At 54.9% G+C, this 17,210-nt stretch overlaps 1 protein-coding gene across 1 annotated transcript; it reads left to right on the plus strand.

Moving 5' to 3' along the window:
- The first annotated feature begins 6,407 nt into the window (after positions 1-6,407).
- TP53 (tumor protein p53) lies at positions 6,408-13,118 on the plus strand. The gene is made up of 11 exons (XM_024218614.3): positions 6,408-6,428; positions 6,964-7,049; positions 7,304-7,355; positions 8,036-8,278; positions 8,763-8,949; positions 9,170-9,282; positions 9,437-9,546; positions 10,286-10,437; positions 11,786-11,865; positions 12,138-12,250; positions 12,699-13,118. The coding sequence occupies exons 2-11, from the start codon at positions 6,976-6,978 to the stop codon at positions 12,784-12,786; spliced, it is 1,212 nt and encodes a 403-aa protein (XP_024074382.1). The 5' UTR covers positions 6,408-6,428; positions 6,964-6,975; the 3' UTR covers positions 12,787-13,118.
- The last annotated feature ends 4,092 nt before the right edge of the window (positions 13,119-17,210 follow it).

A 17,210-nucleotide genomic window follows, 5' to 3' on the forward strand; every position in this document is an offset into this window, starting at 1 on the left:
AAGAAAGCTATCAGATTGGTTTGACATGATTTGTTCTTTACAAATCCATGCTGGCTGTTCCCTATCACCTTTCCACCTTCCAAGTGTTTGCAGATGATTTCCTTAATTACTTGCTCCATTATCTTCCCTGGCACAGAAGTTAAACTAACTGGTTTGTAGTTTCCTGGGTCGTTTTTATTTCCCTTTTTATAGATGGGCACTATGTTTGCCCTTTTCCAGTCTTTTGGAATGTCTGCCCTCTCCCATGATTTTCCAAAGATAATAGCTAGAGGCTCAGATACCTCCTCTATTAGCTCCTTGAGTATTCTAGGATGCATTTCATCAGGCCCTGGTGACTTGCAGGCATCTAACTTTTCTAAGTGATTTTTAACTTGTTGTTTTTTTATTTTATCTTCTAAACCTCCCCCCTTCCCATTAGCATTCACTATGTTAGGCATTCCTTCAGACTTCTCGGTGAAGACCGAAACAAAGAAGTCATTAAGCATCTCTGCCATTTCCAAGTTTCCTGTTACTGTTTCTCCCTCTTCACTGAGCAGTGGGCCTACCCTGTCCTTGGTCTTCCTCTTGCTTCTAATGTATTGATAAAAAGTCTTCTTGTTCCCCTTTATTCCCGTAGCCAGTTTGAGCTCATTTTGTGCCTTTGCCGCCTTGTGAGCTGATGGCTTTGTCTAGTCAGCAGTTTGGGTAGACAAGGAGAGTGGAAGATGAGTGTCCCTATCCCTTACCTGTTACCTGTGTGGAGAATTGTGCCTGTGTCTGTCGGGGTATTGACTTGCCTATGGAAGAAGCTACCTCGGTCTCCAAGCAGTTGTCTGTGAACAGCCCTGTGTGCTGGGACAAGGGAAATGAGATCCCAAGCTGTGTGTCTGGTGAAGGAGAAGGTGTCTCCAGTTCTTTGTCTGTGGAGCAGACAGAAGGTGCTTTTCAGCCTGTGATGGTTGAGGGTTGTGCAGTTGTCTCAGAGTTGGTTCTGGATTCAACTAAAGCCCAGGAAGTGACTGATCCTAAGTCTGTGTCTGCTGGGGAGAATGGCACTGTAACTAGGTTGCATCCAGTTAGTGTCTTAGCAGAATCCCAGAGACCAGACAATTCTGGTGCTTGTCTTTCGCCTGTTGCTAGTGTGTTGTTAAGAAAGGGTGTAGCAACTCTGTCTGATCAGGGTGATACCCTAGCCAGGGCACAAGGAGAGCAGAAAGGTGATTTGATTGTGTTGCCTACTAACAGTTTGACAACTTGTAGCAAGAAGGACAAGATTCCTGAGCTTGTGTGTGGGAAAGGGAAGGAGAATGCGTCTAACCGTTTATCCAGTGAGTCTGTGGGTTTGCCTGAAAGGGGATTGTGGAGAAATCCGCCTGATGGGCCAAAGGTGATCCTGAATGTGAGTAAGGTTAGGGGGCTTATTCCTTCACTCTCACACTTCCCTGGTCCTTCTCGCATGAACAGAGCAACAATACCCGAAGTTCAGAGGTGCAAACAATTCAATGTTTATTGGGGTGAACTTCCAGCAAGCATGATTCCAGTTTCCTTCCTCAGTGTCCCCCTTCCCAGCTCTGACACCACAGAGCCGTCCCTGCTCCCATTCCCCCCTTAGCAAAACATGATTCCCTCACCCCCATTCCCTGTTCCCATCCCCCCCCTTACTTCCTGATTGACTGCAGACTATATAGTAAAACTTGAGTTCTGCTTAGTTATGTCTTAACCAATCATTTTACTGAAATGTAACTAACCAATCCTGACACATTGTAACATGGTTATTTAACCAATTATATCCCACCCCCTTAATTGGTTTACACCCAACACAATTAATTATACAGCAGACAGAAACAATCACAGAACCAGACAAACAATAGGGAAGTGGAGACTACAGTGACAGAACAACACAGAAATGAGGATTTCACATCCCAGCTGTTGAGAAGTGAGTTCTTGCCAGACAGGATGCTGTCAGACTAAGTTTCCTTTTACATCTTCTAGGCTCTTCCCTTTCTCTGGAGGTGATGGGACTATCAGGAGAGGATTGTATTCCTAACAGCCCAATAGCACCTTATTTCCATGTGACTAGTTTGGGATGTGACTGTACACTTCCCAGTTTATGGCTGCCTCTGCTGCTTAGCCAAAGGCCTTAGCCTAAGAACCAGGCCTCAGACTGTCACAGTGAGAGAAGGCCCTTACACCGGCAGACAGTGATTTTGATTCTTTCTTTTATACCTCTAACTAGCTAAGTAATAAAAATACACCTACATTCTTAAAGTATAGGCCTTTACAGACAGGCCTAAACATCTATATCCTAACAAGTAAGACCCAGAAAGAGTCTGTTGTTGCTCAGGAAAATGTTCCTTTCGAGCAGTGGTTCCCAAACTGGGGTTTGCGAAATGTTACAGGGGGTTCTCGGGAAAAAATTCCCTAATGGCGGACAGAGGTGTCCCTAGGGACCCCGGGCAGCACAGGGCCAGCAGTTTCCAAGAGCTAAGCAGATTTGCAAGCATACCTATCACCCTGAGGAGATTTAAACTTCAAGACTCCTATAAGAAATGGAAAGGAAGGTGGATATTTTTTGCTGTTTTTAAAATTAAATAGGCAGCTAGTCTTGTTTTTAAAATTATTATGAAGAACAAGTTTAAGCTTTGTTGTAACGTGCATTGTTTGTAGGGTGACCAGATGTCCCGATTTTATAGGAACAGTCCCAATTTTGGGGTCTTTTTCTTATATAGGCTCCTATTACCCCCTCACCCCCGTCCCAATTTTTCACATTTGCTGTCTGGTCACCCTAATTGTTTGCCTGGACTGCTCAAGACCTGAATGCTTGTGTAGGAGGAACTCTTTGAGTTGGCTTCTTAAATACCTTCATGCTGTTTCACATCTGATACTCCTTGATGAAACATAGGAGCCTTGTCTTATAACAGACTTATTCAAAGTGATACAAGCTATGAAAGTGAGATCTTGGAAGAGTGTTAGAATCATAGAAGATCAGGGTTGGAAGGGACCTCAGGAGGTATCTAGTCCAACCCCCTGCTCAAAGCAGGACCAATTCCCAACTAAATCATCCCAGCCAGGGCTTTGTCAAGCCAGGCCTTAAAAACCTGTAAGGAAGGAGATTCCACCACCTCCCTAGGGAACCCATTCCAGTGCTTCACCACCCTCCTAGTGAAATAGTTTTTCCTAATATCCAACCTAAACCTCCCCCACTGCAACTTGAGACCATTGCTCCTTGTTCTGTCATCTGCCACCACTGAGAACAGTCTAGATCCATCCTCTTTGGAACCCCTTCAGGTAGTTGAAAGCTGGCAATGCCCCTATTTATACAGCCCAACGCCCAACACTTATACAGTGTTGCCGTTTTCATAATGTAATAAAAATACTCTAATGATAAATAATAATTAATAATAAATCGTGTGTAATAGGCATGTCATGAAAACAAATGTTGTATTTCCAAGATCACGGCTTTTATAATTTATACTCAGGCAAAGGAGAAAATCCCTGGAAATATTCATTTCTAGGAGGGGGTTCATGAGACTTGACATTTTAGTGAAAGGGGTTCACAGGTTGTTAAAATTTGGGAACCACAGCTTTCGAGCAAGCCCTACATGAAGAGGGTAAGGTCAACGTTTCTGTAACAGTTAAATTGTTGCGTAAAGAAGTTCCTGGGGAAAGGAACCTTCATGGCTGTCTTTGCAAGCAATTTGCTGCAGCTGAAGGGTGTGAAAGTGACTCAATCAAGGAAGTTTCAGTTCCTAACTTCCAGAAATTTTCCGTGGTGAATGGATCCACTGACTTTCCTTTTGAAAGAATAACTTTGAGAAGGTCTCAGGTGGAGTAAAAGCTGTTAAGAAAGTTGAACAGCCCGATGACCAAGTGGCTGGGTTTGGCCAGCTTGTTGGGGAGACAAGGGTGTTGAGAGAGAAATGTCTCCATGCTGATTCTGGGAGTGAACAGTCTGCGTCTCGGGTTCAGAGGGAAGACGGGGTAGCTGAGTCTGCAGAGCAGGATGGCAGGTGTACGTTCATCTCTAGACACGTTGGATATGACTTGTGAACTTAACATCTAACTCCATGTGGAAGGGAAGGACAACAGAACTTTGAGTCTAGCTTGTTGGTGAAAAAGGACGGTATCTCTTTAGGACAGAGTCCAGCCTTGGAATTGGTAACAGTTAAGGATCTGAAAACTGGTGAAGTGGCTCCTGTCTGTGTTGATGAACATTACCTGGCTGACTGGGAGAAGAAAGACTTGCTAATAGCTGTTAGCACAGAGGCCTGGTCTACACTACGACTTTAATTCGGATTTAGCTGCGTTAATCCGAATTAGCCCTTCACCCGTCCACACTACAGAGCCAGTTAATTCGAATTAAAGGGCACTTAAAATCGATTTCTGTACTCCACCTCGACGAGCGGAGTAGCGCCTAAATCGATTTTGTTAATTCGAATTAGGGTTAGTGTGGCCGCACACCACCGAATTACTGTGGTTAAAGTAATGGGGTAGTGTGGCCGCACACCACCGAATTAATGTGGTTAAAAACCGAATTAATGTGCTTAGTGTGGCCACGCACAATCGAATTTATACAACCTGTTTCCCAAATTCGAATTATCTAAATTCGGATTAATCCTGTAGTGTAGACATACCCAGAGAGCAGTAAATTCTGTTGAGGAAGAGAAATCAGGGTTTAATCCTGCAGGACAAGAAGGAAAGAGAAAACTGAATTTTGCAAAGGGAAGCCACAGGGTTAACCCTAAAACGCCCAAACCCCAATGGTATTGAGCCAAAGGTGTGGCATGATTGTAGATGGACACTTGCAATTAATTTGTTGTTATTGCTAATGGTAATTTTTGTAACTAATGTGTTGCTATTACCCAGAACTGTAAAAATGTACAAATCCTAGAAGATCAGGGTTGGAAGGGACCTCAGGAGGTTATCTAGTCCAACCCCCTGCTCAAAGCAGGACCAATTCCCAACTATTTTTTTTTGCCCCAGATCCCTAAACGGCCCCCTCAAAGATTGAACTCACAACCCTGGGTTTAACAGGCCAATGCGCAAACCACTGAGCTATCCCTAATCTTTTGGAAAATCCTTTGAACATGTTAAAAGGAATACATGAGAACACACTTTATGTTAAAAGGCCTGGCTATACTGATGTTTCACAGTTAGTGCCTGTAAACAGTATTGGAACTTTTCACAGGGGAAAAGACATTCCAGAACTAATGTGCTGTATGGAAAAGGGAAACTGAGGCACACTACCCTATTGCTTTCACGGCTAAATGCCAACATTCCTGTACTATGAACAACATTAATATCTACATTGATTTAATGTTAATTGGGTTCCAAACATTGGCCAGAGCTTGTATGGACAAAGTAGCTGTTTTCTTTAGCTCTTGGCGAGATCACATGAAACATACAGGAATCCTGCTGCAAGGGCGGATCCAATCCACTATTGTTCTAACCAAGTTTTACCTTGAGTTTGTAAAGAGATTCAGTCATGTTATTGAACGTGACTTTGATGAACCATTTCTGTTATATGCTGGTACGGCTTCTAACCCAATACTAGCTGTAGTGAGACAGACCCAAGAATGGGGGGCTCTTGGGATGCAGTCAGTGATGTTTGTGTCATCCCTTCCTGCATCAATTTTGCGTTGGGGGTGTCACGTTATTAACTTGAACTGGGACCGTATAGAACATGGTTGCAACCAAGGTCCTGTAGTGGCACCAAATCTTGTATAAAGGGGGTCAAATGAGGTGTCTAAGACAAGGTTATGGTTGGCTGGTTATGATCATGTGTGTATCAATTTTGTAGTTGAAGTTATGAATATTGGCTCTAGACTGTATTTCAAACTTATGCTATGCTTCTGGGAGACATCAGGGCCGCCCAGAGGGGGGGGCAAGTGGGGCAATTTGCCCCAGGCCCCGGGCCCTGCGGGGGGGCCCCACGAGAATATAGTATTCTATAATATTGCAACTTTTTTTTATGGAAGGGGGCCCTGAAATTGCTTTGCCCCAGGCCCCCTGAATCCTCTAGGCAGCCCTGGGAGACATCCCAGAGAAGTTGGTGTTAGCTCTGCCTAGACTGCTTGATGGCCCATTAAGGACCATCAGCTTCTACACAACTGACCCATTGAGAGAAGGCAAATACGCCTTGTAACTCAGCAAAGTATGCAGGGACTGACCCATGTGACTCCAGACTCCATTTTGCTGTAATTTTCCAGAGTAAGGACAAAGAGATGTTCTTACACCTGCAAAAGACTATATAAGGCTGATGCCTCATTTCCATCTTGTCTTCAATCCTGCTTCTTACCTCTAGAGGGACTTTGCTACAAACTGGAGCTCTGAACAAAGGACTGAGGACCCATCCCAGCTGTGGATGGACTCCAGAGACTTAATTTTGAACCTGCAGTTTAATCCATCGCTGCTGCAAGCCTGAACCAAGAACTTTGCCATTACTGGATGTAATTGATTCCATTTAACCAATTCTAACTCTCATCTCTATCTTTTTCCTTTTATGAATAAACCTTTAGATTTTAGATTCTAAAGGACAGACAACAGTGTGATTTGTGGGTAAGATCTGATTTGTATATTGACCTGGGTCTGGGGCTTGGTTCTTGGGGATCAGGAGAACCTTTTTTCTTTTACTGGGGTCTTGGTTTTCATTCGTCCCCATAACGAGTGACACTGGTGGTGATACTGGGAAACTGGAGTGTCTGAGGGAATTCCTTGTGTGACGTGTGATTAGCCAGTGGGGTGAGACCAAAGTCCTCTCCGTCTGGCTGGTTTGGTTTGCCTTCGAGGTGGAAAAACCCCAGCCTTGGGCTGTAACTGCCCTGTTTTAAGCAATCTTTCCTGAATTGGCCCTCTCAGTTGGGTCCCGCCAGAACCAGCATCATTACAGCTTATCTCTAATTTCACCCTAACCCTTATTTCTAATTTCACCTTAACTTTTAATTTCACCTTAACCCTTCTCTCTGATTGTCACCCTACCTCTAGGGAACAGCTGGAATGGAGCCGATGTTGGACCCCGGGCTAGAGCCGCCCCTGAGCCAGGAGAGCTTCTCTGATTTCTGGAGCAATATGTAAATATCGGGGGGACCCCCTCGTCCCTGCCCCCTCCACCCAGATGGCTAGCCCCCCCGGGCTTCACCCACCCTTCCCTAGCATAATCCTCCCCCCCTTTCCCTTCTCAGCACCTGTCCTAACCTGTCCCCCCAAACGCCTTGTAATTTAGGGGTGGTGCGCTCAGAGAGGGGCAGGGCAGAGCGGAGTTTACCTTGCATGGTGGTGGGGGGACAGCCCCCTTCATCTTTACCTTTCCTGTCTCTTTCAATAGCTGGTATCCCACGAACGCGGATTCCACCGCAACGGAGAGCCAGCGGCTGTCTGTAAGTGCAGAGGGCCAGTGGGGAATAGAACCCAGGAGTCCTGTCTCTCAGACATGCCCCCACGCCACCCACCTTGCCACACTCCCCTCCCAGAGCTGGAGATAGAACCCAGGAGTCCTGGCTCCCAGCCCCCCCAGCTCTAACCACCAGCCCCCACTCCCCTCCCAGAGCCGGGGAGAGAACCCAGGAGTCCTGGCTCCCAGCCCGCCCTGCTCTAACCCACCAGCCCCCACAACCCTCCCAGAGCCGGGGAGAGAACCCAGGAGTCCTGGTTCCCAGCCCCCCCCTGCTCTAACCCACTAGCCTCCACTCCCCTCCCTGACCCGGGGAGAGAACTCAGGAGTCCTGGCTCCCAACCCCCCACCCCGCTCCCCTCCCAGAGCTGGGAAGAGAACCCAGGAGTCCGGGCTCCCATCCCCCCCCCCCCCCCCCCAACCCCCGCGGGGGGGCCGGGGGGGGGGGGGAGGCTGGAGGCCAGTGGAGGGACTAGAGGTGCAGTGGGACGTGGGGAAAGACCAGGGGGTATGGGGAGGGGCTGGGGGCAGGGAGGCCGTGGGGCTGGCTGGATCCGTGGGCGGGGGGGGCAGTGGATTCTGGGGCCGGCTGAGGTCGGTTGGGGGTGTGTGTGGGGGGGCCTGGTCTGCGGCATTAACCCTTGGCTCGCCATGTCTCCCCCACAGAGCCTGCCGGACCCAGACCCGGACCTGGCCCTGGGCCTGGCCCTGGGCCTGTCTGGCTCGGGGGACCCCTCCCTCCTGCTCCCACAGGCTGGGGGCAGTGACGGGGGCTGGGAGCTCCCCGGCCCGGCCCCAGAGCCGCCCCCCACCTCTTCCACCGTCCCCTCCACCGAGGACTACGCTGGGGAGCACGGATTCGAGCTGGTCTTCCAGCAGTCGGGGACCGCCAAGTCCGTCACCTGCACCGTACGGACCCGGGGGGTGGGGAGGGGATATTTCAGGGAGGACTGGGGCAAGCAACCCAACTGAGTCCCCTAGCGCTTCCCTACAGCGCCCCCTAGTGCTGCCCCGGGGCCAGCCCCGCCTGCCAGGGTAAAGCGCCCCCTGCTGCCCCCCGTCCCGCTCCCTGCCCCACAGCGCCCCTAGCGCCGCCCTGGGGCCAGCCCTGCCTGCCAGGGGAGAGCGCTGCCTGGTGTGCCCCCCGCCCCGCTCCCTGCCCCACAGCGCCCCCTAGCGCCGCCCTGCCTGCTAGGGAAGAGCGCCCCCTGCTGAGCCCCCCGCCCCGCTCCCTGCCCCACAGCGCCCCCTAGCGCCGCCCTGGGGCCAGCCAGGGGAGAGTGCTGCCTGGTGTGCCCCCCGCCCCGCTCCCTGCCCCACAGCGCCCCCTAGCGCCTCCCTGCCTGCCAGGGGAGAGCGCCCCCTGCTGACCCCCGTCTCCGTACCCCCGCAGTACTCCCCGGAGCTGAACAAGCTCTACTGCCAGCTGGCGAAGACCTGCCCTGTGCAGATCAAGACGGCCAGCCAGCCCCCGCCCGGCTCCGTCGTCCGGGCCACAGCCGTCTACAAGAAATCGGAGCACGTGGCCGAGGTGGTGAGACGCTGCCCCCACCACGAACGCTGCGAGGATAACCGCGACGGTGAGGGGCGTGGCTTGGGGGGTGGCAACCTGTGGAACTCCCTGCTGCAGGGGCGTGTGTGTCTGAAACCCAGCTGGAGGGATCCTGGGATGGGGAATACTGGGGCGGGGGGGAGGGGCTCTGATCTGCCAGAGAAGAAGGCTGGATGTCGGGTGGGGGGGGGGGGGATGGGGGCCCAGAGGTGTCTCCCCTTGAGCTGCCCCCTCGTCTCTTGTGACAGGGGTCGCCCCGGCCCGCCACCTGATCCGGATCGAGGGGAACCAGCAGGCGCATTACTACGACGACGAAAACACCAAGCGCCAGAGTGTCATGGTGCCCTACGAGACGCCCCAGGTACCGGGACACGGGGCCCGTCCCCTCTAGGGGGCGCCGGCTCCCACCCGGCCCCAGGGCAGGGACTGGCTGGCTCAGGGGGGCGGGGAATGGGGCAGGGGCCTGTCCCCTCTAGGGCCCCCGAGATCATTGTAATTCCCTCTCTGCCCTGCAGGTGGGGTCAGACTGCACCACCGTGCTGTATAACTTCATGTGTAACAGTTCGTGCATGGGGGGCATGAACCGGCGCCCCATCCTGGCCATCATCACTCTGGAGGGCAGGCAGTAAGTGTCCCCTCCCCACCCCCCAGCCCTCCCTGGGCCCCCTGCCTTGTAGCCCCCTGCCGGGGCTGGAGCTGCCTCCCCTGGGGGACCAGCACCCCCCCAACCACCCCCCACAACCTGTGCACCCCCAATCAGCCATGAGGCATTGGGGAGCTGTTGGGTTGGGAGCCAGGACTCCTGGGTTCTCTCCCCGGCTCTGGGAGGGGAGTGGGGGCTGGTGGGTTAGAGCAGGGGGGCTGGGAGCCAGGACTCCTGGGTTCTCTCCCTGGCTCTGGGAGGGGAGTGGGGGCTGGTGGGTTAGAGCAGGGGGGGCTGGGAGCCCGGACACCTGGGTTCTCTCCCCGGCTCTGGGAGGCGAGTGGGGGCTGGTGGGTTAGAGCAGGGGGGGCTGGGAGCCAGGACTCCTGGGTTCTCTCCCCGGCTCTGGGAGGGGAGTGGGGGCTGGTGGGTTAGAGCGGGGGGGCTGGGAGCCAGGACTCTCCCCGGCTCCGGGAGGGGAGCAGGGGCTGGGGGTTTAAAGCAGGGGGGGGCTGGGAGCCAGGACTCCTGGGTTCTATCCCTGGCTCTGGGAGGGGAGTGAGAATGGGGGGAGGGTTGGGGGGCTGGGAGCCAGGACCCCTGGGTTCTATCCCCTGCTCCAGGAGGGGAGTGAGAATGGGGGGAGGGTTGGGGGGCTGGGAGCCAGGACTCCTGGGTTCCTGTCCGTGTCTAATGTCCGTTCTCTGCCCTCCTGGCACAGCGGGCAACTCCTGGGCCGCCGATGCTTCGAGGTTCGAGTCTGCGCCTGCCCCGGACGAGACCGCAGGACGGAGGAGGAGAATTTCCGCAAGAAATTGGCCGGCAGGGTCCTGAGCGGGGCCGGAGCCCTCAAAGGGGGCAGAGCCAAGAGGGGTGAGTGCAGGGGCGGGCCCAGGGACTGAGAGGCGTTTGGGGCGGGGATATGAGCGGGCAGGTGGAAGGGGAAGTGTGGGGTTCTGAGGGGGCGGAGCCAAAGGCGAGTGTGAGGGGAGGGGCATGGATGGGGGTGAGGATGAGGATGGGTGGCGTGGCTTCTGAGGGGGCAGGGCCAATAGGGACTTACCCATATGGGAGTCGATGTCCGTAATTCGGCACCAACTAGACGTCGAAGCTGAAATCGACCCAACTCGATTTGCCAGTTGGATTGGCCCCGCCCCCTCTTCCCGCACCCCAACTCTTGGCTCCGCCCCACGCAGGAGCCCCACCCCCTACACTCACCCCTCATGGTCCTGCCCTCCAGAACGCCCCACGTGCTCTCTCCTTGCCTAGTTTTCCAGCCAGTATTCGGACGTGGCTGAATTAGGTTCAATTGAATCCGAGTGCGCTAGCTTGCTGATTTTAACACCAAGTTCTTCTCTTTCCTTTGGACTGTATTCCTCCGATCAGGTCCCTTCACTCTTCTTAGCCAATCAGCAAGCTGCTTAATTAACTGAGAAACAAATGGAGATTTAATGAAGAGTTGTATAGATCACGTTTCGATCGGGGCGTGAACTGAACCGCTAATACACACAGACGGGCGTTAGTGATCGGCAGTTCCACCTGGGAACAATAGAAATTACACAAAGATTTCTTATTCCATTTACCGATAATCATCAATGATCCATTCTTCTGTCAGTCGGATCCAGTGATCACACTTGTCTTACAACCATCAAGGATCCATTCTTCCATTGGTCAGATCCATTGATCACACTTCTCTTACAACCGTCAACGATCCATTCTTCCGTCAGTCGGATCCATTGATCACACTTCTCTTACAACTGTCAACGATCCATTCTTCCGTCGGTCAGATCCAATGATCACACTTCTCCTACAACCATCAATGATCCATTCTTCCGTCTTTCTAATCTATTTATGGGCTTGGAAGGATTAAATTTTTAATAGGGAAATATCAGTAAACGGCCATTCGCCTCGCCCACGCAAACCAATGACCAAATATTTCCATCAACAGAAGAAATTGACAGATAGGCCAAATAAAGTCAATATTCTTCAGTCAACCACGAATAAATTCTCCAGCAGGCCGGATGCTCTGGCGATCTGTTGAGAGTAGGATTGAGGATATTTACTTGGTAATATTTTTGGCCAGTGCTGAGGACAATTTGGGGCTTTTGCGGTTATAAAGCTTTAACTTTTTGAAGCTCGTTGAATACTTATTCCCCAGAATGGGGCAGTGTGACTTTCCCAGGTAGCAATGGGCTTGACATGTGCTTCCCCCACCCCTCAGCTCTCCAGGCTACCATGGAAACAGCTGAGAACCCCAAGAAGCGGGTGGTGTCCACCGAGAAAGAGGTCTTCCTACTCGAGGTGAGTCCTGGTGTGGAAATTGGGGGTTCAGGACTCCTGGGTTCTCTCCCCGGCTCTGGGAGGGGAGTGGGGGCTGGTGGTTAGAGCAGGGGGGGCTGGGAGCCAGGATTCCTGGGTTCTCTCCCCGGATCTGGCAGGGGAGGGAGGTCCATCTGTGCAATTTGAGTGGATCTAGGATTGGAGGGAGCAGGAGGGGGGTTGGCCTGTCCTGGGGGGGGGAGGAGTCTGACTCCCCACCCCTTCCTGCCTCTTTCCCTCTCCCCCGCCACCAGGTTCGTGGGCGCAAACGATACATGATGCTGAAGGAAATCAATGACGCCCTGGAGATGGTGGCCGCCAAGCAGCAGGGGGAGCCAGAGAGTCACCGGAACCCCATGCCCTCGAGGTGGAAAGGGGGCAGAGCCCTAGGCTGGGAAGGGGGAGGGGGGCTAGCTGCCCCATGGGAGGCTTCCCCCGCCCTTCATGGAAAGAGGGTGGAGCCTGGCTTGACCCCTCAGGTGGGGTCCCCGCTGGAAAAGGGGCTGGGTCCAGTTGCACCCTTGGGTGTGGGACCCTGCAGGGTTCTCTCCCCGGCTCTGGGAGGGGAGTGGGGGCTGGTGGGTCAGAGCAGGGGGGGCTGGGCACCAGGACTCCTGGGTTCTCTCCCCGGCTCTGGGAGGGGATTGGGGGCGGGTGGGTTAGAGCAGGGGGGGCTGGGAGCCAGGACTCCTGGGTTCTCTCCCCGGCTCTGGGAGGGGAGTGGGGACTGGTGGGTCAGAGCAGGGGGGGCTGGGATCCCGGACTCCTGGGTTCTCTCCCCGGCGCTGAGTCTCTTCCTCCTCTCTCCGGGACAGGTTGCTGAAGACCCGGAAGGAGTCGGGGGACGAGCTGTTGCCTCAGAGTGGAAAGAAGCTGCTGGTGAAGGAGGAGGATTCGGAATAATTCCCCCCTCCAGACCCGCCCCCTCCCCCCCGCGCCTGGTCCTGTCTTGCACTCAGCTAATTTTCACTGCCAGCTTTTCACAGTCATAGTTTTCTATGAAATCTCCTGTCTCCCGCGGGGAGTGGGGTCGACCCTACGGTTCCCCACCCCGCCCTCACTTCTCATGACGGCGGGGGGGGGGGAGGGGGGGAGACTGTTCCCATCCTACTGAGGACCCCGCCCCCTTCTGGGACCCCGCCCCCTGGTCCCGCGACCCCGCCCCGCTCTGTACACCCACCCTTCCGCTGGACTTTTATACCAACTTTTTATACAATAAATCCAGCTGGTTCTTAGCTGCTGCCTCCTTCCCTTCCGTGGGTGTGAGGGTGGGGGTCAAGGGCCGGTTGGCTGCGGGGACTGAGTTAATTAACAGGGAATGGGCCCAAAACCGGCTGGGAAGGGGGGACTTGGCTTGGAACAGATGTGCCAATTGGGATCCGGTCTTAGACCCCGCCCAGATTAGCTATCGGTGCCCTGGAAGGAAACCGGGGTGGACGGGACCCACAGCTGGAGGGGAGGGGTCGCTAACCCCCAACTTGATGATTCGGCGACGTGTAGACAAGAATCCGGTGTAGGAGCAGGGAGGTGATTTGACCTCTGGATTCAGCCCCAGCTGGAATCCAGCTCTGGTGTCGACGAATCAAGAAAATGGTGAATTAAAAAAAAAAAAACGGGCTGATGTCTCCGGTAGCCCACCGATTAAGGGAAGAGGAGGTGGGTGAGGCATTTTGAGAACAGAGAGCCACAGGGCTCGGAGAGGCCACAAAAGTCATCCAGTCTAGACGCCGGGTTTGTTGGGTCTAATCCAACCAAGACAGACGACCGGCCAGCTGCCTTTTGAAACCCTCCGGCAAAGATGCTCCCCCCGACATAACCATCTAACGGAAACATCCCTAGACCTGGTAGTAATGGAGGAACTTTAAGTACCCGGACGTCTGTTGAAAAGAATAATAGAATATCAGGGTTGGAAGGGACCTCAGCTGGTATCTAGTCCAACCCCCTGCTCAAAGCAGGACCAACCCCAACTAAATCATCCCAGCCAGGGTAAGGGGGTCGGTCCTGAGGCCGGTTTTGTCCAACATCTTCATTAATGATCTGGAGGATGGCGTGGACTGCACCCTCAGCAAGTCTGCAGATGACTCTAAGCTGGGGGTAGAGGTGGATTCGCTGGAGGGTCGAGATTGGGTCCAGAGTGACCTAGACAAATTGGAGGATTGGGCCAGAAGAAATCTGATGAGGTTCAACAAGGACAAGTGCAGAGTCCTGCACTTAAGACGGAAGAATCCCAGGCACCGCTACAGGCTGGGGACCGACTGGCTAAGCAGCCGTTCTGCAGAAAAGGACCTGGGGGTTACAGTGGACGAGAAGCTGGATGAGAGTCAGCAGTGTGCCCTCGTTGCCAAGAAGGCTAACAGCATTTTGGGCTGTATTAGTAGGAGCATTGCCAGCAGATCGAGGGAAGTGATTATTCCCCTCTACTCGGCACTGGTGAGGCCACATCTGGAGTACTGTGTCCAGTTTTGGGCCAAAAGGATGTGGACAAATTGCAGAGAGTCCAGTGGAGGGCAACTAAAATGATTAGGGGGCTGGAGCACATGACTTATGAGGAGAGGCTGAAGGAACTGGGGTTATTTAGTCTGCAGAAGAGAAGAGTGAGGGGGGATTTGATAGCAGCCTTCAACTACCTGAAGGGGGGGTTCCAAAGAGGATGGAGCTCAGCTGTTCTCAGTGGTGGCAGATGACAGAACAAGGAGCAATGGTCTCAAGTTGCAGTTGGGGAGCTTTAGGTTGGATATTCGGAAACACTATTTCACTAGGAGGGTGGTGAAGCACTGGAATGGGTTACCTAGGGAGGTGGGGGAATCTCCTTCCTTAGAGGTTTTTAAGGCCCAGCTTGACAAAACCCAGGCTGGGATGATTTAGTTGGGGATTGGTCCTGCTTTGAGCAGGAGGTTGGACTAGATGCCTCCTGAGGTCCCGTCCAACCCTGATCTTCTATGAGTCTATGAAAACGCCCAACTTCCAAGAAGGGTTTGGGATGACTTTTTGGTCCGGAAAGTGGAAGGAACAAGGAAGGAGGGAGGAAGAATGCGGGCCGCACTCGAAAGAGCCCAGAAAATGAGGCGAGGTAGAGAGAAAGCCACCTTCCGAGGGAAGGCACAAAACCCGAAACCGGGCCGGGTTCATTTGGAGAAGACGTCCGATCGGCTCCGAGGCCGGGGGGACCAGTTGTTCTCCGTGACCGCCGAAGGCCGGGCCAGACGTCACGGGCTTCGTCTGCAGCAGCGGAGATCAGAGGAGGATCCTGTTCCCTTTCCGGGGCGCTCAGCGGTAGATTGGGCATCCCGGGGAGGGGGGGGTGGGAGACGGACAAAAACTGGAGGGTTTTTTTGTGAACAAGTTGGTCAAACCCTAGGTTGACTTCTCCGGCCTCAGGTTGGGCAAACCCGAGGTTGACTTGTCTAGATGGACGTGTCCTGCCTCCGCCACCCACTTCTCCTGCCCATCTCCCCCACCGCCTGGGGCTGGCCCATGGGTGTCCTCGTCTGAGTGGGTCCGTTAGACAAAGGAGGGGGACCCTGGCTCCCCCCTCCTGGCTCCCCACGGGGTTCTGAGCCAGCCAGCGGGAGGCCAGATGCAGCAGGGATGGGCTCTGGCGGGAAGGGCCAGGAAATGTGGGGGCTGCAGGAGCTCACCTGTTTCCCATGCCCCCCCCCCCCACACATATACCTTGTTTTCCGCCCCCTGTCGTTCCCTGATCCACCACAGGGGGGCAGGAGTGCACCGCCGCTTCCTCTTCCTCCCCCCTCCCCCATTCAACACAGAGACCTGGCTTCATGAATGGGGACCCGGGGGGAGCAAAATGGGGGGGGGTTGGAGCTGCCACTGTGTCCCTCTGTAGCATCCTCTTCAAAGCAGGGACAGTCCCACCCCCCTGCAGCCTGTGTGGGGGAGGGGGCATGTTCTCAAGGCCCGGGGGGGGGGGGGGGGGGGGGGGGGGGGGGGGGGGCCCCCGGGGGGGGGGGGGGGGGGCCCCCCCCCCCCCCCCCCCCCCGGGGGCGGGGGCGGGCCCCCCCCCCCCCCCCCATCTGTAGGCACAGGCTTAATGAGCTTGTCTCTGTGTGGGTTTGGGGGGGGGGGGGGGGGGTACCACATGCTGAATGGGGTGAGGGAAATCTCTGGCCAGCTGGGTTGAGGCACCGCCTCACGCTTTGTGTGTATGTTGGGGGGGGGGGCAAGGGATGAATGAGCCCAACCCCCCCCCTTCCCGACCCCCAGTGCCTGCCAAGTCCTCAGCTCCGCCAGGAGTGGACTGGAAATTTCCTCCGTCCCCTTCCACTGACCTTGAGCCAGATCCCACTTCTGCCACCAGGTGGCGTGGAGACAAGATGGGGGGGGAGGGCTCAGAGCTATGCCCCTCCCCCAGCTGCTGTCTCAGCCTCCCATGGAGATAGAACCCAGGAGTCCTGGCTCCCAGCTCCCCCTGCTCTAACCACCAGCCCCCACTGCCCTCCCAGAGCCGGGGAGAGAACCCAGGAGTCCTGGCTCCAAAGCTCGGATTCCGTGGGTCTCGCTGCAATTTTGCCCTCCACAATGACGCTGTTGCAAGTAATGGTCTATGAGGCAGCCGCGCTTGTGCTGCGGGAGGGGGGAGTAACTGTGTGGGGTCAGCTCAGGGAGGTTATGCGGGGGGTCTCACCATAGGGATGCCGGCCCGAAAGCGATGGGGAGGTGCTGCTGGCCCCTGGGGGCCTTAGCGCCCCCCCCCCCAGCTCTGTGGTCTATGGGGCAGGACCCATCTCCCCTGCCCCGAGCTCAGGCCTTAGGCCGAGGGGGGGGTCGAGGCCCCTGAGCACCCCCTGCTGGAGGTGGGGGTCACCTCCCGCTCGGGATTGGCCTACACACACTGTTGCAACGGAGGTTGTATCTGGCACCCGCATGCCTGGGGGGGGGCTGGGGTCAGCAAATGACCCCCAGCCCCCCACCAAGAGGGTTGGGGTGGGGCTCCTCCATTGCCAGCAGAGATGGTGGGGGGTCCAGGATTGGCTGGATGTCGGGAGCATTGGGCCAGCCCTACACCCCCCCATCCATTTAGCCCCACCCACCCACCCTCCCTCCCTCCCTCCCTCCAGCCATCTGCCCCCCCAGTCCCTCTCCCATCAAGCCAGCTCTGCCCGCCCTCCCCTGCCCCTCCCCCACCTCTAGCCCCTCCCCACCTCCACCTGGTTCCAACCCCTGTTCTACCCTGCACCTGCCCTGGGGCTGAGACCTTGGGGATCCTGCCCCCCCCAAATCGCCGCCCACCTGCGCTGTGTGTGTGGGGAGCAGCAGCTGCACAGGGTGCAGGGGAGACCAAAAATCCCCCCCAAGCTTGATCCCCCCCC

This window comes from Terrapene carolina, unplaced genomic scaffold (assembly GCF_002925995.2).
Source record: "Terrapene carolina triunguis isolate 2854851 unplaced genomic scaffold, T_m_triunguis-2.0 Scaffold751, whole genome shotgun sequence".
NCBI classification, from domain to species: domain Eukaryota; kingdom Metazoa; phylum Chordata; order Testudines; family Emydidae; genus Terrapene; species Terrapene triunguis.

What these genes read in the sequence shown, in the direction of transcription:
- TP53 (XM_024218614.3), top strand. Translation starts at nt 6,976, where the DNA reads ATGGAGCCGATGTTGGACCCCGGGCTAGAGCCGCCCCTGAGCCAGGAG. An exon ending in TCTGATTTCTGGAGCAATAT is followed by an intron (nt 7,050 to 7,303) that starts GTAAATATCGGG and finishes CTCTTTCAATAG; the next exon opens with CTGGTATCCCACGAACGCGG. An exon ending in CCAAGTCCGTCACCTGCACC is followed by an intron (nt 8,279 to 8,762) that starts GTACGGACCCGG and finishes GTACCCCCGCAG; the next exon opens with TACTCCCCGGAGCTGAACAA.